The sequence below is a fragment of the Lepidochelys kempii genome, chromosome 2 (assembly GCF_965140285.1).
Source record: "Lepidochelys kempii isolate rLepKem1 chromosome 2, rLepKem1.hap1, whole genome shotgun sequence".
Classification (NCBI taxonomy): domain Eukaryota; kingdom Metazoa; phylum Chordata; order Testudines; family Cheloniidae; genus Lepidochelys; species Lepidochelys kempii.
The window spans coordinates 184,262,727-184,288,862 of record NC_136381.1 but is presented as its reverse complement, the minus strand read 5'-3'; the positions used below and the strand labels follow the sequence as shown (position 1 = coordinate 184,288,862).

The window sequence follows — 26,136 nt, the reverse complement described above, 5'->3', positions numbered from 1 at the left end:
ATAGTCACGATAGACACCGCTTTTCTACTGGCTTCTTAAAATATTCCAGTGCTGTTTGTTACAAAGGAAAGCGGAGTATGGTTAACATATCAGGGTTTTTTTCGTCTCTATTATGGTTATGATTTTTAAACTAGAGTACTTTTTATTGAGCATTTTTAGTCTAACAAGTCTAAAGATTTTAAAAGCCTGCCACAGTGTGTGCTTTTGTAGAATGTGCTCTCATTCCATCCACTGTATTTGGATATAAATCTGTGTTCCTCCATCTTATTTTTCTAATAATTTTCAATTTGAATAGCAATTTCTTGTGTTTATTTATTATGTTATTAACTTTTCTATGGTAATAGATTGCCACACTATAGTTCTAATATGGTGTTTTAGGTGAATGTGGTTTGTAGCTGGGGGAGGATTTATAAACTTGTTTACATAAATAATTTACCTACCTGTGTAGGCCTTCAAATCTGACTAAACGGTATCTCTGGTTATGATTTCACCAGCTGAGCTTTGTCCTGAATGTTGGCTTATGAAACTGACTTACTGAGCATAGAAAGGGAGCTACAGACAGTAGCTTATATCCTAAAGCTGTGAGAGAATTTTCTCCAATTTAAAAAAAATTAAAACCATAAATGGATTTGGGAGCATGGTTGGGAAAGACCTCAGAGTTTGGTTATTCTGTCACTAGCACTATGCATGAGGTGACAGAGCATGGAAAAGCATTTCAGAAACTTTAAAATAACTTCTTCTTTGGGATTATTCTTTTAATATGTAATTTTAATGTCTTTTACTTATGCATGTTGAGTAACATGTTGCCTATTAAAGGGAAGCAATTAGACAATTCCCTTTGTTACTCACAGTGGCATTGTTCCTCCACTATATGAGAAATAATGCAAGGGACGTTTGTTTATTGATTTACAGAAGTCTTCAGAAGAGCGTGTTGCTGAGCTAGAGAAATTGCATAAAAGAGATCTGGCTACCAAAGAGCAGGAGCTAAATGAGAGATTACAGGCTCAAGAAAAGGAGTTCCAGGAGAAGATGAGGGCAGCTCTTGTAAGCATCCCTACAATGTACAAGGTTACTTCTGGCAGAGCTGGGTGGGAATAGAAGTCTGTCTGTATGGTAAACCCTTATCTCACCCCTAAATCTCACTGTCTTTCAGTAATCTCTATTGGACCCTGGTAAGTGTATCCCAGACAATCCAGGAGTCCGAGACATTCAGTATGGATACTGCAGCTGGTTTTTATATGCCTTGCTGCTTAATTGAGATAATGAGTCACTTGAATCGGCCAGCACCTGCAGTTGTGTTAACACTCAGAGAGAGAAGATGGGTGAGGTAATATCTTTTATTGGACCAATTTCTGTTGGTGAGAGAGACAAGTTGTTATCACTCCAGAAAGAGATCTTGGAGTCACTGTGGATAGTTCTCTGAAAACATCCACTCAGTGCACAGTGGCAGTCAAAAAAGTGAACAGAATATTGGGAATCATTAAGAAAGGGATAGATAATAAGACAAAAAATATCATATTGCCTCTATATAAATCCATGGTATGCCCACATCTTGAATACTGGATGCAGATTTGGTCGCCCCATCTCCAAAAAGATTATATTGGAATTGGAAAAGGTTCAGAAAAGGGCAACAAAAATTATTAGAGGTATGGAACAGTTTCCATATGAGGAGCGATTAAGACGGGGACTTTTCAGCTTGGAAAGAGACAACTGAAGGGGAATATGATAGAGGTCTATAAAATCATGACGGGTGTGAAGAAAGTAAATAAGGAAGTGTTGTTTACTCCTTCTCATAACACAAGAACTAGGAGTCACCAAATGAAATTAATAGCCAGCAGTTTAAAACAAACAAAAGGAAATATTTTTTCACTTAATCTGTGGAACTCCTTGCCAGAGGATGTTAGGAAGGCCAAGACTATAACAGGGTTCAAAAAAGAACTAGGTAAGTTCATGGAGGATAGATTCATCAATGGCTACTAGCCAGGATGGGCAGGGATGGTGTCCCTAGCCTCTGTTTGCCAGAAGCTGGGAATGGGCGATTAGATGGATCACTTGATGATTACCTATTTGGTTCATTCCTTCTGGGGCACCTGGCATTGGCCACTGTCAGAAGACAGGATACTGGGCTAGATGGACCTTTGGTCTGACCCAGTATGGCCGTTCTTATGTTCTAAGCTTTTGAGCCACACAGAGCCCTTTTTCAGGTCAGAAGTTGGTCCAACAAAAGATATTACCTCACCCACCATGTCTCTCTAATATTCTGGGACCAACACGGTTACAATTAGGCTGCATTAACACTCAGTTCACATTTTTATGATTGTTTTCTCAATCATGAAGATTAGAAGCTTAATTTTTATTTGAAAGTATAGATTCTGCAGAAGATGGTGGATTATAAGTATGTTAGCTTGTGCCTATTTACCTGACAAAACTTTCTATTTACTGCTGGTGTGGGGATTTTGCAAATTTTATGTTTATGTTGATATGAAAAACAAAGTTGATTGTGGTAGAAAATGTAGTTATATAGTCCTTTGAAATGAGATTTCCTTTTCTTTTGATAATTGCTTTTTAGAACCATATCATGGTGTAAAAAGAGTTACTTACTGGAGGTTGCTTTTGTGCAATATTGTTTTATTCATAATTTTTGACACAGGAAAAAAGTCAAAGCGAGTGTTTACAGACAGTACAAGAAAAAGAGCAACAGGAATCCCTGGCATTAGAAGAATTAGAACTGCAGAAAAAAGCAATACAATCAGAGTATGAGAAGAAACTTCAGGACATGCAGCAAGAAATACAGACATCTAGAACTGTGAGTAAAATAGTCAAAATTTTAACTAACCACTTTTCTGCATATTAAGTTTCATGCTAGTAGATATGGTAGACTTATGTGAATTGGCTATGATGAAAGACTGTCATACTTAAAACATATATTTTTGCAGCACCAGAAATTAAACTGTTACCATGATGTGCTGCAGTTTATAATTTTGTGGAGCGTTAAATGGCAGAACATGGAAATATGCTTGTTTCATATTCATGCCTAGGGCATGAACTTGTATTCCCCAGGCAGAATTTTTGTATAGCTTGCCTCGCTCAAAGAGGTCAATCTTTTTGGCCTCTTGGTGGTACCATGATATAAATGTTAATAATAAATAATGATCAAGTGAATAAGACTTTGCTTGAGTGAGAGTTTGAAGGATCTGACCCTTTAGGTCACAAGTAAAACAATTTTATCTACTTGTTACCTAACGGATGTTTTATACATTACTAAACCACTACAGAATTATTCTAAATTGGCAGTTTGTGCTCAAAAGAGGTCAAGGATTACAATATCAACAGTGTAAAGGCCAGAAATAAGGTACGTTAGCAGATGTGTGCGACTGCTACTGAGTACCTGCTGACACTCAAACTACTGGAACCAGAGCCATCAGCCTCTCAAGCTCAGAGCAGTTCTGATGAATTACCTCATGTATTTATTAAACTATTTAAAAACCTTTCAAAGAAGTTATCACATTTAAATTTTTAATATAAGTGAAATAGAAGGACTTCTTTTATTTTATTATTACCATATAACTTAGTGGAAACAAAATTAATAACAACTGACAATACAATAAATGGCTTACATAAAACAAATTGATTCTGTTTGTTTTAGTGTATTGTTGATGATGATTATTTTAAGTGGGTGACAGTTGGAATTTGTAGAATTTGAATCTGGTAAATAATTAAGCAGGCATTACAATTCTTTATATTAAACATTGTTTATTCATACCACCTTTTAAAATCTTCTTTCAACAGAGAATTCTTGAATTGGAAAGTTCCCTTGCAAAGTATTCACAAGATGACAAAAGACAATTGGAGGAACTAACTACTTTGATAGAGTCTGAAAAAAACAAGCACAATAAAGAAATTACTGTAATGGTTGAAAAGCACAAGGAAGAGCTAGAAAACATGAAGCAGCAGGAGGAAGAACTTTGGACAGAAAAACTGCAAATCTTAAAGCAACAGCAACAGTCCACAATAGAAAAATTGAGAGAGAAACATAAACAAGAAATGGATATAATGTTGAAAGAAAAAGAGTCAGTTTTCCGTGCACACATAGAAGAGATGAATGCAAAAACATTAGAAAAGCTTGATGTGAAACAAACAGAGCTAGAAGCATTATCTTTCGAGTTATCAGAAACACTAAAAATACGTCATGACCTAGAACAAGAGCACTTTGTATTGAAAGATGATGTAGATAAAACAAAGCAGGAGTCTGAGGCAAAACTGGAACAACAGAGAAACCACTACCAGGAAAAAATTGACATGATGGTTAAAGAGCATGACGTATCTGTCCAAGGAATTGAGAAGGCACACATAGAAGAAACTAACCAACTCAAGGTACAGTTGGAAGAAAAAGAAAAACATCTGGAGGAATTAAAAGCACAAGAACATAAACTAAAAGAATCGCTTGAAATATCTGAAGCTGAACTTAAGCAAGTGTCTGCTAAACTAGGAGACCTCTGCCAGTCACACGAAAATATCTCCAGTGAGCAGGCAAAGGTTTATGAAGGACAGTTAACAGAGCTGCAACAAAAGTTGACAAATATGGAAGCTGAAAAATCACATCTTAAAGAACAGATTGTAAGAGCTGAAGCACAGCTGAATGAAGTTAGGACTGAATTAGACTCTTACATATCCCAGGTACATGACTTGAGGCAGCAGCTGGAAGACCAGAGGAGTGAAAACACGCAGAAAATAACCTCTCTAAAGCAACAGTATGACTCTCAACTGAAAGATCTCAGTACAGAAATTGATCAGGCAAAGAGAGATTTGGTTGAGAAGGAAAATCAACTTGAACAACTAAAAAAGCAGCAGAGTCAACAGGTGGAAGAGCTCAAACAGAAGATATCAGCCAAAGAGGAGAGAATTAGTGCTTTACAAGTTGAATATGAAAATAGTTTTAAACAACAAGGAACCAAGATGGAAAAAATCAAACAAAAAGCAAAAGAGATGCAAGAAACGTTCAAGAAGAAACTTTCAGAACAAGAAGCTAAACTGAAAAAAGAATTTGAAAACAAGCAGTTGGAATTCAGTCAGAAAGAGAAACATTTCAGTGCAAAAATGCTGGAAATGGCACATGCCAGCTCAGCTGGAATAAATGATGCTGTGTCAAAACTGGAAATGAATCAGAAGGAGCAACTAGAAAGTCTTGCAGAAGCTCATAGGCAGGAACTAGAAGAAGTTGCTCAAACATGGGGAAAAAAACTCAATCAGCATGTGGAAGAGCTCAAGGAAAAGCACGAAACTGAACTACATAAAAAACAGAAGGAAGTTGGAGACCTGAAACAGAAGCTTGCCACCTTCAGTGCTGAGAAAGAGGGGACTAACATCGAGATCACCCGGCTGAAGGAAGAACAAGTGAAGAGAGACGAATCTTGGAATGAATTGCAAAAACAACTAAAGCAGTTGTTGGCACAGGTGAACACCTTGTCACAAAGTGAAACTGATCTCAAAGCACAACTTGAAAAACTAGAAGATGACCTCAGTCACTCTCTGAAGGACAGGGCTGTATTACAGGAACAGCTCAGGGAGCAGAAAACAATGGAAGAAAAACACAAGATCAAAGTTACAGAACTGACAGATATGCTGAAAACATCTGATGAAAAACTCCAAATTCTGGAATCCTCATACTGTAAAGAACGTGAGGATTATGAGAAAAAACTAGAGGATAAACATTTGGCGAGTCAGCAAAAACAAATTGAATTTGAGAGGTTGTCAAGCGAACTATCAGCACAGCTAGATATTTACTGGAAGGAAGCTGACGCTTTATTGCAAACTAAAACCAATGAAGTAATTGAAAAATGTACTGAAAAAATTAATTTAGTAATTTCCAGAATTGCACATTGTCAGCATCAAACTACAAAAATTAAAAAAGCAATATTAATTAAAAACTGTAAAATTCCTGAACTAGAAACACAACTTAGACAAATAACAGAACATCATACTGCAGTAAATAGCTCTTTGCAGGAGTCCACACAACAGTTACAAGATAAGGAAAATGTAATTATACTCATGAAAGCTGACATTGAAAGACTTGTAACAGAAAAGGAGCTGTTGCAAAAAGAAGGAGGGCATCAGCAACAGGCTGCAACAGAGAAGGAAACTTGTATCACACAGTTAAGGAAAGAATTATCTGAAAATATTAATGGTGTCACTTCAATGAGAGAGGAGCTTAAGGAAAAAGAATCTGAGATCTGTGCTCTCAACAAGCTTGTGACTGAACTAAATGTCAAACTTGAAAACAGCGTAGGTTTAACAGAAAAAGAAGCAGCCATATCTTTGTTAAGCAAGCAACACCAAGAGGATCAACTGCAATTATTGAATCAGGTGCAGGAATTATCTTCCAGGGTTGAGTCACTGAGTCAAGAAAAAGCATCAGCTTTGGAGCAGGTAGACCACTGGATGAACAAACTGTCAGAATGGAAGAAAAAAGCACAGTTAAGGTTTACCCAGAATCACAATACTATTAAAGAATTACAAAGTAAGCTTGAATTAAATAATATCCAAGCTGGTGGAAAGGATGAAGAAATAAATCAACTGAAGGAAGAGCTGGATAAGCAAAGCAGGAATTTAGATAGTTTGAAAGCTGTAATGGAACAAAAGCAGAGGAGAAGGGAAAAGCAAGAAGGAGAATTAACTGCAGAGTTAAAAATCCAAACGGCAAGAACTGCTGAGCTGGAGGAACACATTGCTCGGAAAACAGCGGAAAATGATTCTTTAATGGAAGAACTTAAAAGGCACAACGAGCGAAGAGACAGTGAGCAAAAAGAGCTTGTTCAGCAACTTCAACAGGCTGAGGTTGTAGTTGTTGAAAAGGACAACAGGTTCAAGGAGGCTGAAGAAAAAGTGCTAAGTCTTGAAAAGCAAATGGATTCAGTGAAAGCTGAACTCGATACAAAGCAGAGAGAATTTGAACAAATGAAAACTGCAATGATGAAAAGCAAAGAAGAAGAGTTGAAGATGCTGGAAGATAGGATGAATGCAGAAAACACTATCAAATTAGCAGACCTGAAAAAAAAGGCGGAACAAAAAATAGCTTCTGTTAAAAAGCAGTTGACCTCTCAAATGGAAGAAAAGGAACAACAGTTAAAGCTATCTATGGAAAATCAGTTAAAAGATTTAGAACAAAAAATGCAGGAAAGAGAGGCCAAAATTATGGATTTAGAAGAAAAAAATAGATTAATAAGAGATTCAGCAGACTTGGAAAGAGAAATAATACAAAAAGTAGAAAATGTAAAAACTTCCTTAGAGCAAGAAAAAGCCAGTATGCTAGAGAATGTACGACAGATGTATGAAGAGAAAATAAGTGTAATACAAAAAGACTTAACAGATAAGGATGGATTATTACAGAAGTATGAGAACGAGCAACAAGAAAGTAATGACTCTAAGCTAAAAATGAAAAGCCAACAGGAGGAACTCTTTAAAAAATTGGAATGTACTGAGAAAAAGCTACAAGAAGAACAAAGTGTGATCAAAAGGCTCCAGAAAGAAATAGAGGAAAAAAATAAGAAATATTCTTTGTTACTGGATCAACACACACAAGGTGGTGATGACTTAGCAAGCATCAGAGAAGAATTAAAAGCCCAAGTACAAAAACATCATAGTATGGAAAATGTGATTGGAAACTTACAGAAACAGCTTCAAGAAAAAGATGAAGTCAGTCAGTCTTTGGATCAGAAGATAAGAGAGTTGGAGGATGATATAATAAAGAATAAAGAAGCATGGAAGGTTGAGATGGAAGAAGTAACTTTTAAATATGAAGAAAAATTGCAAGGTCTCCAGCAGCAGTTGGATGAAAGAAATAGCCAGCTGAAAATTTTTGAAGAAAATGTAAAAGAAGAGACTAAGTCTGATTTGGAGCTGCAGAAATTACTTGGTGATATGCAGACTCAGCAAAAGGAGTTGCAAGCTAAACTGGAGGAAGCTGACAGAGAGAAGCAAAAACTGCGCAAAGAAATAAGCAAGGTACAGAAGGATTTGCGTATGTTGCGGAAGGAGCATCAGCAGGAACTAGATATAATGAAGAAGGAATCTTTAGAAGAAATGGAACAGAAAATCAGGTATCGTCTATATTCCTTAGTCCATTAAACTTTTTTTTTTAAAGTGATCGTTAGTCACTTTAACCTGAAGATAAATACATATATTTTTAAGCTTATTTGATACCAGTAAAATAGAGATTAATATTTTACTAAGGATTTATTTTTAAAAAAATAAAGCACTTGAAAGTAATGTTTCACAAACAAGTGAAAAAATAAGCTTTAGTTTCATAAACCAAGGAAAAGTACAGTATTTTGCAAAAAAATATATATCACTCTTGGTTTGGGCTCAGTGATGTTTTTGCAGCTTTCCTGTACAACTTAATCCTGGTGGAATTTTGCACCAAAAATTAAAAATTCTGCACACAATATTTAAAAATTCTGCATATTTTATTTGTCAAAATAACACAGTATAATCACACCAGTTTCAATTATTTTTGGTCATTTATTTCAAAATACCTGTCAGCAAGTATGTCTGTAACAATACAGACAACAAAAAAGATTTAGGAAATATTTTTTGACAAATAGATTCCTTACTAGGCATATTAATACAGAACTCTGAGAAATAATTAAGTTAAACTACAATACAGAACTGTATTTTCCGCACCACTCAGAAGCAGTGCAAAGGCTTGGGAGAGTCCGGGGTAATGGAGGAGCTGAGTTAGAGGGAAGTAAATTGCTGGGAAGGAGCCTAGGTGTGAACTTGGAGGGTTGTTGGGTGTGGGTGGGAAAAGTATGGAACAGTTTTTTGGGGGAGTCGGGGGGGATTGTTAGGGATCTTCCCCCATGCAGACCCTGGCTGACCCCTAGCCTCTCCCATTCAGTCAGACACATCTGCCCCCGTCTCCATGTGCCCTCACCCAGCCACTCCCCTGTCTCTATGTAGCTCTGCATCCCCTTCCCCATCACCATGTGTCCCTGTGCTCCCCCCAAGCCACTCCCCTGTCCCTGTGTCTCCCTGTATTCCCTGCCCATCCCCGTGTCCCCTCTCCCCCGCCCCATGTGTCTGTGTCCCCACCCAGTCACCCTCTATTCTTTTTCCCCGTCCTCATGTGTGTCTGTGCCCCCCAGCTACTCCCCTGTCCATATGTCTCTGTGCCCCCACCAGCCACCCCCTTCACTATGTAGCTCTGCATCCCCATCCCCATGTGTCTCTGCACCTCCCTCCCCCCTGTGGCCCTGTGCCTCCACTCCCATTCAGCCCCTGCCCCAGTCTGTCCTCCCCGACTAGCCTTTATGAGCCCCTGTCTGACCCTCTCAGCAGCCCCACTCTGTCTGTCTCTCCATAACCCCTGTCTCCTGCAAAGGCAGCTCTCTCTCTTCCCTCACTGTCGCGGAGCTGCAGTTTTACTCTATCACCACATCGCCCTCTGGTGGGGAAAAAGGCAGAACTGCAGCAACATTTTGGCAGAAGCTTTTTTCTGCACACAAAATAAGAAATCTCCAGAGCTCATTAATTATGCATGTGTGCTGTAGCGCAGAATTCCCCCAGGAGTAACAAGTGCCTCTCAATACACATCTTAAAATATACACACAGTTTTCATGTCCTCAGAATGGAGAATGGGGAAAGGAGGTTAAGAAAACATGATACTTAAGAAGATTTAGGCCGAGTACAACTATGGGCCTAAATTTGCAAAAGTAATGTGATTTTTGAATGCTTCCCCTACCTTCTAAAAGGTTGCCCACCTTTAAGGTGCCTTAGGTTGTACCCAAAATCGAGTTGAAAATTCAGGCAGTGAACTTCAAAGAAGGAGGTACAAGCTGATTTTTAAAAAAACCAAAACCTCTGTGTGTGTGTGTGTGCTTGTGTGTCAGAAAAACATGGTATACTGTTGAGAGCCCTAACAGTTTCTCAACCCAGGTTTTGTCTAATAACGCTGTCTACATACAGAACATTAGTATGTTGATCTTCCCTGAGCAAAAGTTCCATGACTCATTTTTATTGGTCTCTTCCATCTTGGCAGAACACCTGGGTCTTCCAGGTGCATCCCATAGGAAAGGAGCAAATAGCCTCCCTGGGCCCCAGGGAATTAATCCCAGAGCCAACCTTCCCCTCAATGCAAAACCATGCTTAAGTAAGAGTCTTGGAGAGACTACTAAACTACCTTTGGTCTTTCCTTCATACGCTTCAGATCAGTAATGAATTTCTTGACTATTTTTGTTCTGTTGTACAGAATTGAACAGGAAGATAATGAACTAAAGCACAACTCCACCTTAAAGCAGTTGATGAGGGAGTTTAATACTCAGCTGGCTCAAAAGGAGAGGGAATTGGAAACAGCTGTACGTGAAACTATCAGTAAGTGAAATGTTGTTGTTATCTGTATGGATTTGTTGTTTTGTTGTCTGTTACAAATACATTTGTCAATTTCAGGTTAACTTTTGTGGGGTCAGTTTCATATGGGTATCATAGAGGAGGAAGAGTCACAGATCTGGGTAGTAGCCATTGTTGTATGAAGTTAGCCCTGCCTAGAGGGCTACCAGGTCAGGAAAACCAGGTCAGGGGAAAAAAAACTTCTTCCGCAGTAGGGAATATTATTCTTGCCTAGGGAGCAATTGTAAAGCTTGTAAGATGCACACTGGAAACTTTGTACTTTTGCATCTGTTCTTTCTTATACCCAGAGACTGGGTTCCCTAGCTGTTGCTGTGGATTTCTGCACCTGCCAGTGTGTAAGACACCTAACTTTTTAGGAATGTCTACAGGTAAATTGTAGGTACGTGAGATGATTTGTAACCTGTTACATGAGAGGAAAGTCAAAGTACAGTAAATGTATTTGGTTGGTGAGTTTGCATTTTAAAATTTGTGTTTTCAGCACAACACACTTATAACAAGCATTAGACAAGGGTGTCTGACTGTAGTCTTTGATGGCAATTGTTTAAGAAAATGTATATTTGATTATGAATTGGAAATACATTCCCTGAGCTGCACCCTGCAGCTTTTAGCCCTGAGAGTCAGTCTAACTTGTGCCAGCTGAAAATGGTCCCAAAAGGATCATATGTCAGCTGGGAATAGCTGAAGCACAACATGCTTCTTCATCTACACTTTGCCTGCCCCTGTGCCTAAAACTGTGAGGGGAAGGGGGAGGCATAGGAATTGGTTATTTTGGCTCTGTGCTTGCTAGAGATGCCCCTGTACCTGGGGAATTGAGACAGGGAATTGCAGATGTTTTCTGCTCCCTCATCCTGGCAGAATAGGGCTCTAGATTCAGGCCAAGACATGGAACTAAAACTGCTACAGGGGCACTCATGGATGATCTCCTGTCAATGGATAGAGGTTAGACATCTGTTCTTATCCTCTTGTACCTCTCTCTAGCATTCAGCACTTCAGTGAGATACTGGTGTCCTATCCAAGAGAGGTGACAAGGGTCCAGGGTAATATGCTAAAATGGTTGGGTGTATCCCTAGAGGGAGACACCCAATGAGTAGTGATGGGAAACTCCACCTCCACTAGACCATTCACTTGTGGAGTCTCAGAGGGATCAGTTGTCTCTCTAGTTCTTTTCAACATTTACATGCACCCACAAGTTGAACTGGTCTTACAAAATGGACTCAAATGCCAGCACGAGGTAGGTGAGTCATGCAGCTCTGCTGATTCTTCTCCAGTACCACCGAGATAATCCAGTGTTCGGACAAGATAGCTCATGAATATAGAACAACTGGCTGAACAAGCAAGACATCAGTGAGGCGGTGGGCAGAGGAAAGTATTTTGAAGAGTTTGCAGCTATGGTGCAGTCTCCTTTGGTTGAAGGTACACACTCAAAATTGGTCAACCAAGTCTTTAGTTTAGGAATGCTTCTGGATTCTTTCCTGATGGTAAGGTCTTGTATAGCAACATTCGGGGTAACACTTTTGACCGTCTCTGGTTGGCTAGGAAAATCTGTTCCATCCTGGTGGATAAAGACCTGGCCTCACTTATTCTTGCCTTCATCACCTCTTGGCTGGACTAGAACAATCAGATATACCTGGGCACAAAGACTGCTGTGCTTAGGAAACTCCCAACTAGTACATAATACTGCAGTGCTTCTCAGCAATACAGGCTGCTGCGAGCACAACAAACCTATCCTCTGCTCTATATGCTGACTTCACATAGAATATCAAGTCAAGTTCAAGGTCTCAGTCCTTATCTTCAAGGCTCTCCATGGCCTAGGTCCAGGATAGCTTTAAGACCACCTAAAGTCCTGAGATAAAGAGCATGTCAACAACTTCATTCCCTGGAACAGAGGAACTCTTCAACAAAGGTAAATTTCATCTTTGTGAGACAACTTTCTCGGGGCCAGTCCTGGACTGTGGAATGAACTTCCTGAGGACCATCACAAACCTCGCTGCCTTTTGATTCAAATGCAAAGCACACTTCTTTGACTTTGCCGTCTCTAACATAAATACATGTATATTTTAAAAAAAAAATCCCTTATCAAAACAAAGACACTCCAAGGATGAGAGAACAAACATGCAACAGATAGTCACGTTGCTTAATGCACAGCTGGATGACACTCAGTTACTATGATCATGTGTATGGTATAAAAACCTACATAGTATAGTAGCATTGAATCTGCTGCTAAGTATTATGACCTTTCACCTTCTTGAAATCTGTTCGGCACTCAGGCTGGAAAAAAGAGACACCCTACTTTTAGACCATATATAGCATGAATTGTTTGACTTCCTTGATTTTTGCCTCTTGAAAGATTTTTTTCCTTCTCATACACCTTTACAGAAGTGACTTCAAATCTTACTTTTTAATCTTGGTCATAATGTGATGTTGTTTTTTATTTGTTAAAATATAGCTACCTACTCAGTTGTGATATTTCTTGACTTTTTTAAAAAACAGGTAAAGCCCAGGATGTGGAAACTGAACTGATAGAAACCCATCATGCAGAGACAACACAGTTGCATAGAAAAATTGCTGAAAAAGATGACGATCTAAAAAGAACTGTAAAAAAGTATGAAGAAATCCTTGAGGTATCTTTCTTGAGAGTGATGTGATTCACTACATTTCAGTATAATTCTGTTTTTTAAACTTCCCAATGGGTTCTTTTAGGCAAAAATTTTAATCTTTATAGGAGATTTTTAAAAACACATTATTATATAAATGCTTCTTATGGGTTTAATAATTCAGATTAAATTTTTTTGTTTAGATCTAAATATTCCCCTGCAGCAGGGGTGGTCAACCTGAGCCTGAGAAGGAGCCAGAATTTACCAATGTACATTGCCAAAGAGCCACATTAATACATCAGCGGACCCCCATCAGCTCCCCACTCTCCTCCACTCCCAGCGCCTCTGACCCACCGGCAGCCCCACTGATCAGCGCCTTCCCCCTCCTTCCCCTCACCTCCTGATCAGCTGTTTCGTGGCGTGCAGGAGGCTCTGGGGGCGGAGGAGAGAGGAGCGAGGGCACGGCAGGCTCAGGGGAGGGGGCGGAAAGGGGTGGAGTGGGGGCAGGGCCTGTGGCAGAGCCAGGGGTTGAGCAGTGAGCACTTCCCAGCACACTGGAAAGTTGGTGCCTGTAGCTCCAGCCCCAGAGTCGGTGCCTATACAAGGAGCCGCATATTCACTTCTGAAGAGCCGCATGTGGCTCCAAAGCCACAGGTTGGCCACCTCTGCCCTGCAGTGTTTGCACTTAAAATGCTTCTGCATTTTGCTAGTCCGAGAGAATCCCAAAATGAAGCTGGCTATACACACAAATAAGGCTAGTTTGCTTTTAGTGCTCAACTGAGATCTTGATCCGGCAGCGAAGTCCATAAAATCCGGAGCCCAAGTAAGTTAATCAGGGCTCTGCTTAGTGTTGGGGTGGTTTCTGACAGCTTATCCACTCAATAGCCTCCAAGACCTTATCCACTCAGCTCAACTCCAAACTTGTCACTGAGGTTTCTTTATTGGTATACAATCAACCTACTTTTGAGATGAACAGGCTCAAGCATAGTAGGTGGGTACCAGACATAATACACATCCAAGGCTACACAGAAATCCCCTTAGTTTATATACACATCACACTCACATTCACTATACATTGCATTACTTGTTTTGAGACTGGTTTGGTTATTTTACAGGAACCAATCCCTGTACAACATACTCTGTCCACTGCTGTCTGTGTTCTTGGACTTAGTAAATGGTTCCCTCGGTGTGTCCCGTGTCCACCCCCCCTCCCCCACACACCCTTATCTTAGCTAGCTCAGACATTGTCTTTTAGCTTAGTGACCTATTTACTTATCTTGGCACAAACTTTCTGTTTTCAGCCTGCTGATCTAGTCCCCTCTCTAATCCTGTCATCCAAAAAATGAGGCCTACCTGTGTTTACTTATTCATGTCAAGCCAGGCCTACACTTTTTAGATGTAAAGATCTGCACACGCATCTGAATGTAAGAGCAGTTTCCAAAATGAAATGCAGAAAGTAAACAAATAGCATGAAGTAGCCTGAGGTTTTAAAAGGATTCAAGTTTAATAATCAAAGATGGTGTTGGTTGCATAGTAGCAATTAAAAAAAGTAAATGGTTTTGTCCCTTCAGTGTTCCTTCAGTGACCAATGTGAAGGACTGCATATCAGACAAAGTTAAGAGGGCTATGTTCTATTTTAAAAATAGAAAGGAATCTAAGGGCAGAAGACCGTATTCTGGTTTTATACCTCATACATCCTGAAGAGTTCAGTGGATGGGCCAAGTGTGTAAGGCAGGGTAGAATTTGGCCCAGAATCACTTTCCCTGATTTAATTTCCTAATTTATAACAATAAAGTTAACCCCTTTTTGTCATAATTCTAATTTCTGTGTTTTGGGCGTATTCCCACCTTTTTTTTTCATCCACTCTCTTGTATGGTTTAGACACAACAAATCCTGCATCTTGTCAGGGGGTTAGACTAGATGACCCTTGCAGTCCCTTCTAACCCTAAGTTTTTGTATAACTTTTTGTGACTAGGGCTCTACCTTTCAAAGTCTGCGTAGAGCTTCCTCAATGTTTTTAAAATTCCTTTTGTTAAAATTTCAGGTTTCTGATATGCCTTGTTCCTATCATGTTTTGGTATTTACACTATTTTGATTGCTGTGCAATTGAAATAAATGAAATATATGAAGAGCTTTGTGTAGCTCGAAAGCTTGTCTCTTTCACCAACCGAAGTTGGTCCAGTAAAAGATAGTAACTCTCCCATCTTGTCTCTCTAATATTCTGGGACCAACACGGCTACAACACTGCAAACATGAATTTTACATACCCATCTCTTCTTTTTCATGAATTTTATAGTCTGATAAGTAATGATGAGTACCTCTAGTGTATACAACAGAGCAGATGTTAGAGAAAATTACAGAAAACTGTTTGTCTCTACATGTTCCAGATCTTAACACCCTCACTTCCAGGCAGCATGGTTTTGTTGTATTTAGCACTGTGAAGTTAGCTTCCATTACTTTATTAGAAGCAAGTAATAAAGTGTTTGCTATCTTGCTTCTTAGATTACTTTTTAAAAAGCAATCATAGCTCAGCAAAATATTAGGTGGGGAATGTGTCGACTCTTAAGATCTCTTCTCGGAATAGGAAATATAGCTATCAACATTAACTTTAATAGGGAGAAAATGGCTATCCATTATTGCCCCTTCAAGTACCCCTTTATGGTTTGAGCAACAAATTTCATATCAAGTTTCTTGCAGTATAAAAATGTGCAGTGTTCTTTAACAGCTATACATGTTATGGTATAAAGACTAAATAAGTTATATTGTTTACTGCTTATGAACTATATACTGTAAAACTATTATGTGTGCTTCTGCCTATATAAATCTGTGATTACCTTTTTAAAACTAGTTAGAGAAATTTAGTAATCTCAGTAAAGATTGTAATTTGACATCTGGACATTATAGAAGACAAAGAAATAGATCAGTCTACTAAACTTTATATGATTTTATTTACTTTTTATTCTGGCATTTTTTATCAGGTGTCTCCTTATCTTTAATGAGAAATACTGTGTGATAAAGGGTTTATGAAAGTCGCCCAATTGAGAGGATTTACAAGTCAATGGTAATCTATAATTTGTGTTCTGTGATCTTCAAAACACAAACTAAAATATCTCATTAGAGGAAAAATTGAATGTTGCACTAGAGTTAGGTTAATCTAGATTTATGTATGAGTTAAAAATGAAGGATCTCGTTTAAAGTGTGTAATCTTTCATTTGTCATAATTCCCCCCATGTGCATGCAGTGCAGGCTTTGTGGTTAAGATTTGGGAAATTACAATTTTATTGATATCTTCATATTTCATCATTATGAAATCAGAATAGAATTTGGTTTATATATTGCCAAAGTACAGCCAGTGCTCTACAGAACGGTGAGACTATAGTGCAGGTGCTGTGGCATGCATTAGAACCAAAGTCCCCCTCTTGGTAGTACTGACTGGGCCCAAAGGTTTGGAACTCCAAGACATTTGAGGAGACGCCAGAGACAAAGCTAAATTGCAGTGCCAACTTCCTGCTGCTTTCTCTGCAGCAGATTTGGTCAGGATTTTCTTAGCCGTTGGTCAACCAAGAACTGGGGGGGAGGCACAACATTGGAGTTTTAAGCCGAGTTTTGTGAAGTAGATGTTCTTAAAACCTGCCGTGTCATAAAATACTCCCTAAACTATATTGTACAGGGAAAATGCCATTGATTGACTGAATATGAGGAAATAATGCTATCTTCGTTTCGTCACGTGATATTCTACAGAGGTCTGAGGCCCACATCCCTGCTCTAGTCCTCCATTTTCTTCTTCATTGCTTATCCCTCATCTTTTTTCACTCTTCCTCATTGTGTACCTTTGTCCTCCACTCTTCTTTGGTTTGTCTACATGTAGAAACTGACCAGCTGTTGTAGAATAATTATTCCATTATAGCTATTCTCGTTTAACTCTCCTGTGTGGACGCTATCTATTGTGGAATAAAAGTGACTTTATTCTGGAATAATTACTCCGTTAATTTTTCTGGAATAAAATCGTTTTTATTCTGGAATAGTGTCCGCATGGGGGAGTTATACTGGGACAGGTATAGCTGAATACATTATTCCACTTTAGCTGTGCTGGTCAGTTTCCCTCTGAAGACAAATGCTCAGTCTGTTGCCAAAGAAACTCCAGCTTTAGCATCTCTTCAATGCTACTTTATTAGGTACAGCTGGGGATGGATACAATTTCATAATTTACAGGTATACTATTCCAGCCAATTTTTCAGAGTTTATTAAGATGTGGTGTAGTATGTTTTCTGTAAATTTGGCTTCAGGACCCTTAGTATTGCTTCATGTACTGTTTGTATGAATACAAATTCAGTATGAAACAAAGACTATATCAGTTAATGTAGCTGGATCTATGGTGAATCCAGTGAGTTGAGATTAATCAGTAAAAGCACAGCTCAGAGTTGGAGGGTGCGGCATTGACTTTGTTCTACCTCTGCTGTGTTATTAGGCAGTACTGAGGAAAAAATATTGTAAGCGTATGCATAAGCAGTAGCTATTCAGTGAGATGTGTGTTTTATAACTTTCAGCAGCAGAAGGCTAGTTTATATCGGTATTTTTTGGGGGGACGGGAGGGTGGGGGGTGGTTGTTTTTTGTTTTTTAAGTCTGGTGCACAGACCCCAGAGATTATAGCTATGTGAGAGTAGATAAAATTGGAGCTGTAAACTTGATCGTTGCCCTTTATTAAATAAAATAGGCTTAAATATTTGCAGCATCTTCTTTTCCCTTCCAGAAATTTCTGATCACTGCTGCTAGCTTAATTTTAGAATTAAGATAGCCCCAGTGTGCTCTATTTTATCTCTTGTTGAAAGAGCAAAGATACTTTGAAAACGTTTAGCCATTCGAAAGAGCCACCATCACTCCACTTCAACCTCAGTTTCTTTCAGCCATACAATTTCTCTGACCCTAAGACCGTTTTTTTTCTTGCCTTTGCTCCCAGTTGTATGCTGCTTGGCGCAACTCTGCACTTTCCATTGCCATACTGTTAATTGCTTTAAATATGGAGATGCTCCTCTCATCAGAGAAGACAAGTTGCTTTGGAGTGTGAGGGAAAAAATGGAGGGTGCAGGGCTGGGGCAAAATTTATTTACTGGCATACAGAGACATAACCACAAAGTGTACATCACAGTTTATGATTTGCAATCTTGCCTAGAGTTTAGTCTTGGTAAATTGTTATCATTGAAGATTTGCTCTCATTTTTCTCCCGTATACAAACTGTTGCCAGATCCTGTCCATTGTTATTGTTTTTTTGTTTGTTGGTAACCTCTCTAAAATATATTCTTTCCTTTCCATCTCTGCAGCTAATGCTTAGTCCATTCCTTGGTTATCTCTGGTCTAGATTACTGTAACCTGTCTCTCTCTGGCTTCCAGTTTGTCACCGTGCCCCACTGCATTCTGTTCACAATGCTGCTACCAAAAAAAAAGAAAATGCTTTTGTTGTGTGTGACAGGGTGGGTGAGGTCATATCTTTTATTGGACCAACTTCTGTTGGTGAGAGAGACAAGCTTTCAAGCCACACAGAGCTCTTGTTCAGGCCTGGGAAAGGTACTCTGAGCGTCACACCTAAGTGCACGGTGGAACAGATAGATTAACATAAGTACAGTAAAATCTGTTTTATCTGACATGTTGGGGGAATGTAAGCCAGTAAGTGAAAAATGCTGGTTAACTAAGAGGGAGGGAGTTTGGGTGTGGAACTGGGGGTTGAGGCACGGGTTCTGGGAGGGAGTTTAGGTGCGGGAGGGGACTCGGGACAGCGGATTGCGATGTGGGAGGGCGTGCTGGATGGGGAGAGGTACTCACTTCAGGCGGCTCACCGCAAGTGGTGACCTGTCCTGGCTGCTCCATGGTCAAAACACGGTTAAGCAGCAGCTAAGCAGCTGTGCCCGCTGCTGCCCCCTCAGCTCCCATTGGCTGCAGTTCCCAGCCAATCATAGAATCATAGGACTGGAAGGGACCTCAAGAGATCATCTAGTCCAGTCCCCTGCACTTATGGCAGTACTAAGTATTATCTAGACCATTCTTGACAGGTGTTTGTCTAACCTGTTGTTAAAAATCCCCAGTGATGGAGGTTCCACCACCTACCTAGACAACTTATTCCAGTGCTTAACCACTCTGACAGTTAGGAATTTTTTCCTAATGTCCAACCTAAACCTTCCTTGCTGCAATTTAAGCCCATTGCTTCTTGTTTTATCCTCAGAGGTTAAGAAAAACAATTTTTCTCCCTCCTTGTAACAACTTTTTATGTACTTGAAAACCGTTATCATGGCCACTCTGAGTCTTCTCTTTTCCAGACTGAACAAACCCAGTTTTTTCAATCTTCCCTCATAGGTCATGTTTTCTAGACCATTAATCATTTTTTGTCGCTCTTCTCTGGACTTTCTCCAGTTTGTCCACATCTTTCTTGAAATGTGGCGTCCAGCGCTGGACACAATATTCCAGTTCAGGCCTAATCAGCGCGGAAGAATTTTCTTGTGTCTTATTTTCAACACTCCTGCTAACACATACCAGAATGATGTCTGCTTTTTTTGCAATGGCATTACACTGTTGACTCATATTTAGCTTATGGTCCACTATGACCCCCAGATCCCTTTCCAGTACTCCTTCCTAGGCAGTCATTTCCCATTTTGTTTGTGTGCAACTGATTGTTCCTTCCTAAATGGAGCACTTTGCATTTGTCCTTATTGAATTTCATCCTTTTTACTTCAGACCCTTTCTCCAGTTTGTCCAGATCATTTTGAATTTTAATCCTATCTTCCAAAGCACTTGCAACCCTCCGAACTTGGTATCATCCACAAACTTTATAACTGTACTCTCTATACCATTATCTAAATCATTGATGAAGATATTGAACAGAACTGGACCCAGAACTGATCCCTGCAGGACCCCACTTATTATGCCCTTCCAGCATGACTGTGAACCACTGATAACTACTCCCTGGGAACGGTTTTCCAACCCGTTTTGCACCGACCTTATTGTAGCTCCATCTAGATTGCATTTCCCTAGTTTGTTTATGAGATGGTCATGTGAGACAGTATAAAAAACTTTACTAAAATCAAGATATAACTAGCACATGGGGTGGGGTCAGCACGCAGAGCTGCCTGCCGTGCCTCCACCTAGGAGTAGCCGGGACAGGTCGCCGCTTGCAGGGAGCCGCTCAAGGTGAGTGGCCCTCAAATTCGGCACCCCCACCCTCTTCCATGCCCCAATCCCCTGTCCCGAGCTCCCTCCCGCACCCAAACTCCCTCCCAGAGCCTATGCCCCACACCCTGTTCCACACCACACCCCTCTGCCAGCCCCGCATCAACCAGACTATAAACCGGAATTTCAGTGAAGATCAGAAATGCCGGTTTATGGAGCTTTCCAGTTGCTGAAGTGCCAGATAGCACAGCTTTTACTGTAGTTAGTGCATGGTCTGAGGGACCATTCAAGGTGGAGTGGCCCATTAACACTTCTGCAGTCATAGAAGAAAAAGGGGTGGCGGGTTAGTGGGTTACATATTGTAATACAGATTGTTCTGTGTGTCAGGCTTTGTCTACACTGGACTTTCGTCGGTAAAACTTTTGTCATTCAGGGTGTGGAAAAGCACGCATATCCCCCGAATAGCGAGAGTTTTACCGACGAAAAGCGCTGGTATGAACTGCGCTTTGTCGGCAAGAGAGCTCGTTGGGGGTGGAAGTTTTTTGTTGGTGGGAGAGCTCTCTCCTGCCAACAAAGAGCTGGTACATTGCGCACCTTTTAGCAGCACGGCTGTAGCGGCACAGCTGTGTCGCTAAAAGGTACATAGTGTAGACATAGCCTCAGTCTATTCTTGGAATCCTTTCATGGGTTTTCTCTTGTCTTTTATACCAATTTCAGGCTTCAAGTTCTGCACACTCTGTCCCTGACTACATAGGACTGGAAGGGACCTCCTGGTCCCCTACTGTTGCAGCCAACACCATCATATAATCCCATTCTTAACTCTTTTTTTTTTTTTTTTTTTTTTTTCTTATTCCTGAACCCAGCCAACCTCACTTCCTTTGCATGGACAGTTCCTTTCCTCCCTCTTAACTGCTTCTGTTTTATTCCTCTGAATCAAGTATCCATGCATTTTTCCCTGCTGCCCCTTACACCTGGGGCGTCCTCGTACTGTGCACAAGTCAGCTAAACTGTATTTATTGAAATCTCTCCTTAAAACATCTTTGTGAAGCCACTAAGTAGTAATCTTCTGTACTTTGTCAGCATTATAGTACAACAAACACACACACATGCCATACCACTCTGAGATGTTAACCTCCATCTGGCCTAGGGTTGCCAACTGTCCAGGAGTGTCCTGGAGTCCCCAGGAATTAAAGGTTAAGCTTTAATTGAAGATTATCATGTGATAAAACCTCCAGGAATACATCCAACCAAAATTGGCAACCCTGATCTGGCCATCCAACGTGGTTTGTGTATGAAGTAGTCTCTCTTATATTGCACATCCACATGGTAGAGACGATTTTCAAAAGTATATAAATGACTTAAGCCAGGTCTATACTACAGACCTACACTGGTATAAATACGTCGCTCAGAGGTGTGAAATATCCACACCCCTAGGCGTTGCAGTTATACCATCTTAATTTCCACCTCCACCCCGTGTAGACAGTTCTGTGTCGACAGGAGAGCTTCTTCCCTTGATATAGCTATCACCTCTCAGGGAGGTGGATTAACTAGCCAATGGGAGAAGCTCTCAGGTGATGTCTTCACTGCAGTGTTAAATCAAGCATAGATAACTTGATTTAACTCCTCTCAGTAAGCCTAGTTCAGCCACACTGCAAATTACCACGAAGTACACAGACTCATTGGATTGCAGAGTGATTGTGTTAGCAGCTGATATGTGTTTTACCAACCCTAGCTGTAGACTGTGTCCCCTTACAAGTTAGTCAGCTTGAATTAAAAGCACCACCACACTCAAGCTAAGGGGGTTTTGTGTGTAGACAGAACTTAAGTTATAACGTGAGTTAATGCTGCAGTGAAGACAAGCCCTTACAAGTATAAGTGCGTTTTCAAAAGTGACTCAAGCTGTTAGGAGCTTAAATCTTATTGAAAGTCAATGGGACTTAGGCTTCTAAGTCACTTAAGTGCTTTTTAAAATTTCACCCCATGTCTCTGTTTTGTAAAGTACTAAGCATATTGGTTAGAGCTGGGTGGGAATTTTCCATCAGAATGGCTTCCTGAAGGAAAATGCCCTTTTTGCAAAATCAGAATTTTCTCTAGAAAAATTTCAGGTTTTTTGAAAATCCATTTTTATTTGGAAAAATCAAAACGATAACACATCAGCTGCCTGCCTGGAAGGCTCTTGTCAACTTTATTTTCTGTCTTCCAGGCAGGAAGCTCGCAAGCCAAATGGAATCTTTTTATTTAAAAAAAATTTCTATCCTGTGGATAACTTTGAGGTTTTTACTTTTTGTTTGGAAATGGGACAGCTTTTTTCTGATCCTTAAATTTTCAGTGGGACAAAAATTCCATTTTCCAGTCAGATCTAATATTGATAGTACTCAATACTGTTAAACTATACACTCCTGGTTCTACCATATTGATAAAATGCTTTGTATTTACTGACCATCTTTATTGGAGGCAGATTAATAGTTTGTAACATTTTGAATGCTGCTGAGATGTAAATAAGTGATTTATGGGCATGACCGTTAATTAAGATGACAAGCTAAAATCATCAAGAAGTTCTGGAACAGAAGATTCCCAATCTTTTTTTCTAAGCGAGAGATGTTCCTTTAATGAAATGGAAATAGTTTTACTTAATGTATAGTCTGATTCATACTGCACTGTCCTATAACTGCATCTTTATTGACATCTTAATGTTGGAATTGTAATATGTATGACAAGACAATTTTAGACTTCCAGGATACTCACTCTGGCGCAAAGCATGGGATTTACTGCTGTGTACATCTTGCCCCCCCCCCCCAAAAATTAGGGCTAGTAGCTAAGGGTGTGCACTACTACACAAAGGACCTTGAGACTTTTATTCTGCTTTTCAAGCCAGGAAAAGTATTTTGAAACTCATAATAAGGATGATCTGTTTCACTGCTACGCAGTGATATTGCTTATCTTTTCAGTCTTTGGCAAATACGATGACAACAGTTGCTACTGTAGATATACTTAATCCTTTCTCAGCACAAAAGTTTCTCAAACTTTGTTGCATGACCCCGGGGGGGGGGGGGGGCAAAGCCGAAGCCTGAGCGTGTCCACCTGGGGCAGGCGGACCAAAGCCCGAGGGCTTCAGCCGCAGGCAAGGGGCCTGTAGCCTGAGTCCTGCTGCCGAGTGTTGAAGCCCACGCCCTACTGCCCGGGGCAGTGGGGCTGGGGCTTGGGCTTCAGCCTTGGGCAGTGGGGCTCAGGCTTTGGCTTTGGCCCTGGGTTCCAACAAGTCTAACGCCAGTCCTGAGGACCCCATTAAAACAGGGTCATGACCCATGCTGGGGTTCCGACCCACAGTTTGAGTACTGCTGAACTAGATACCTCTTGAGGTCTCTTCCATCCCTAGACTTCTATGATTTTATTGGGCAGAAATTTGAGGAGCCCTGTGGAGTGCCCAGAATGAAAGGGTATAAAATCTTTAGGAATTTCATTCGCACCAAGACACCCAACTATGATGTGGTCACCACTTTGGAGGGGGAAGGGTTATTTTTATGTCCCTTCTGGATTTAATGGAGAAAAGGGGAGATTGATTTAGACCTTTTTTGAGCTAAAAATTAAGGTGACTTTGCTTGGGGTCCCAATACATTTATCTTTGAAAAGTAGGAGTCACTATGTGTTCTGGGGCTGGAGAGTACTGGTAGTCATAAAGTAGAATGTATTTTTATATGTTTTCCTACATAGAACTGTAAAACACTTTACAGTTAAAACCACTTCCATATAAAGGTTTGATTACTCTCAAGAGGATGAACTACATACAAAGATGGGGTGCAGCAAAAGCGCTCAGTTTCAAATTCAGTAAAGATTTAAGTAGATATTATTCTTATGCTTATCTGCAAAGTGCTCAGCACACATTTAGTGATGCATAAATAAAAAGACTATTACAATAGGAAAGGAAAGAAATGCAGTAATGGGGCAAGGGAAAGATACAGAGGTTTAGTGTCAATTGTATACTGGAACAAACAGATTTGATTGCATGGCTTGATGGGTAATACTTCAATAATTCGTAGACAAAGTCTGGAGCTTTGTAAGTGGTGCAGAAAAGGAAAACCCCTTTCCCGTCAGGAAAAAGTCATTGGGATGGAATAGAAGAGACTGATACTGGAGGAGCAGAATGCGCAAGTGGAGAAATGGGCTATATGGTCAGAAAGGCAAGGGAAAGGAAAGAGAGAGAGCACTGAAAATGAAGATGGCAATTTTAAATTAAATTCAGTGGATAGGGAGTCACGCAGTCTGAAAGGAGGTCAGATGGTCTCACTTCCTGAATCAAAAATTGCTTGACCACACCATTAGAACCTCAGTGAAGTTCCAAGAACAGAGATTTAGTACAACCTTAGAGAGAATTAAAATATTGGAGACAAGACGTGATTAAGCCCCGGTCATTGCCAATAAATTGAAGATAGAAAATTTTGTTTGCATGACATGTCTCTTTCACAAAATCTCTATTTGCTTAAATTGATCTACCTACTGTACACCTTCTGGAAGTATTGAATATCATTTGAATGCCTTTTTTCTACTCATTAAAAATGTATAATCCTTACTAAAAATTTTCAAAAAGCTAACTAATTGTTTTTGTGTTTGACAATTGAAGTTTTGCCCGCATTAGCTGATAAGTCCCTAATGTCATTCCTCATTTTCAAGGTAATATAAATTGAGTAGTCCTAAACTTTCAGTGAGAGCCTTTGCATTTCAAGTTGATTATTTTCCTCTCTATATGAAGCTGAGCTATTTTTTAAGTGCTTTTTGTATAATCCGGTGAGAAGGTTTTAAGAGTTTAGACATTAACTGTGTAGTATGTAAATTAATGCAATTATTTTTCATTCTGAAGGCTCGTGAAGAAGAAATGACAGCAAAAGTAAATGAGCTGCAAACACAGCTGGAGGAATTGCAGAAGGAATACAAACAAAAGCTGGCCGATGAGGAGAATAGGCACAGGGAAGAAGTGAGCTGACATTAATATTTATACTTGTAACTTTAGGCATTAGTGTCACAGTTTTCATGAGACCTTGTAGTAGCTGTTAATTGGCCTGGGTTCTGTTTATATATCAGGTTTTGGCTTTCTTGTGCAATTCTGAATTCTTTGACCAATCTGTTTTGCTGCAAGTTGTGCAATATTTAATTTGATCTTGTTTTAATAGTTTGCTTTTTGGTTGTGTTTTCCCCTCTGCTCCTTTTTTTTTTATACATTGACTTTACACTGGAAGCACTTGTAACTTGTTCAAGAGGATGCAAAATTTTCCCATTTTAATTATATGAAATTTGGAATTGTAATGCCTCCATAGGAGCAATAGTCTGGTTCTGTTTCAAAGTGCCTGTGTAAATACAATCATTGTATCCAAGTTATAAATACTTGCAGAATAAGGATAGGATTTTTAAAGGAACCTGAGGTAGTTAAGGGTCCTAATGCCATTGAAGTTCAATAGAGTCTGGGCACCTAACTCCCTTAGGCTCTTTTGAAAATCCCTGCTGAATTCTTTTCTGATAATATGTATACAAACTTCATGTTCATCTCTCCAATCTGATGTCACATGAACTTTTTATTTACACACACATTGATACATATTTGTTCATTCATAAGTTATTTGCTGATGCATTGAGAATGAACCTTCATTGCATAGTTGTTGTCTTGATGGAGAAATGCTACAATTGTTTGTACAGATGACACTTGATAATGATCTATTCCCATTCAGATGACGACATTTTAAGGTCACTGATGATTATTTTTGTTTTCATGTGTCGGATTAATATTTATAATGCCTTCCTTTTGATCTTGTGTAAAGGGAGCTCCATTTATTTTGCAGATGTTTAGTTATTAGGACACCATTCTCACACTCCCTGACCCAAAGAATTGTGTGGCTGTCAGGTGTATGTGGTGGGAGTGGTTTTCCCCTATTTGGTTTAAAAGTTGTTTGGCTGTTTGCCTTTGTTTTTCTTCCCAGCTCTTTTCACTTTGGA

General features: G+C 39.7%; 1 protein-coding gene across 7 annotated transcripts in view; it reads left to right on the top strand.

Moving 5' to 3' along the window:
• The window catches only part of GOLGA4 (golgin A4), a 111,429-nt gene that overhangs the window by 51,727 nt on the left and 33,566 nt on the right, over nt 1–26,136 (top strand). For all 7 annotated transcript variants that reach the window (XR_012157450.2, XR_012157451.1, XM_073332980.1 and 4 more), the window contains 6 exons: nt 913–1,044; nt 2,651–2,806; nt 3,790–8,096; nt 10,247–10,368; nt 12,895–13,025; nt 25,010–25,123. Coding sequence is in view for 5 of the 7 variants with exons in the window: in XM_073332980.1 (XP_073189081.1) it covers nt 913–1,044; nt 2,651–2,806; nt 3,790–8,096; nt 10,247–10,368; nt 12,895–13,025; nt 25,010–25,123 (4,962 nt within the window). In the remaining 2 variants the exon portion in view is untranslated. The remainder of the gene's footprint in view (nt 1–912; nt 1,045–2,650; nt 2,807–3,789; nt 8,097–10,246; nt 10,369–12,894; nt 13,026–25,009; nt 25,124–26,136) is intronic.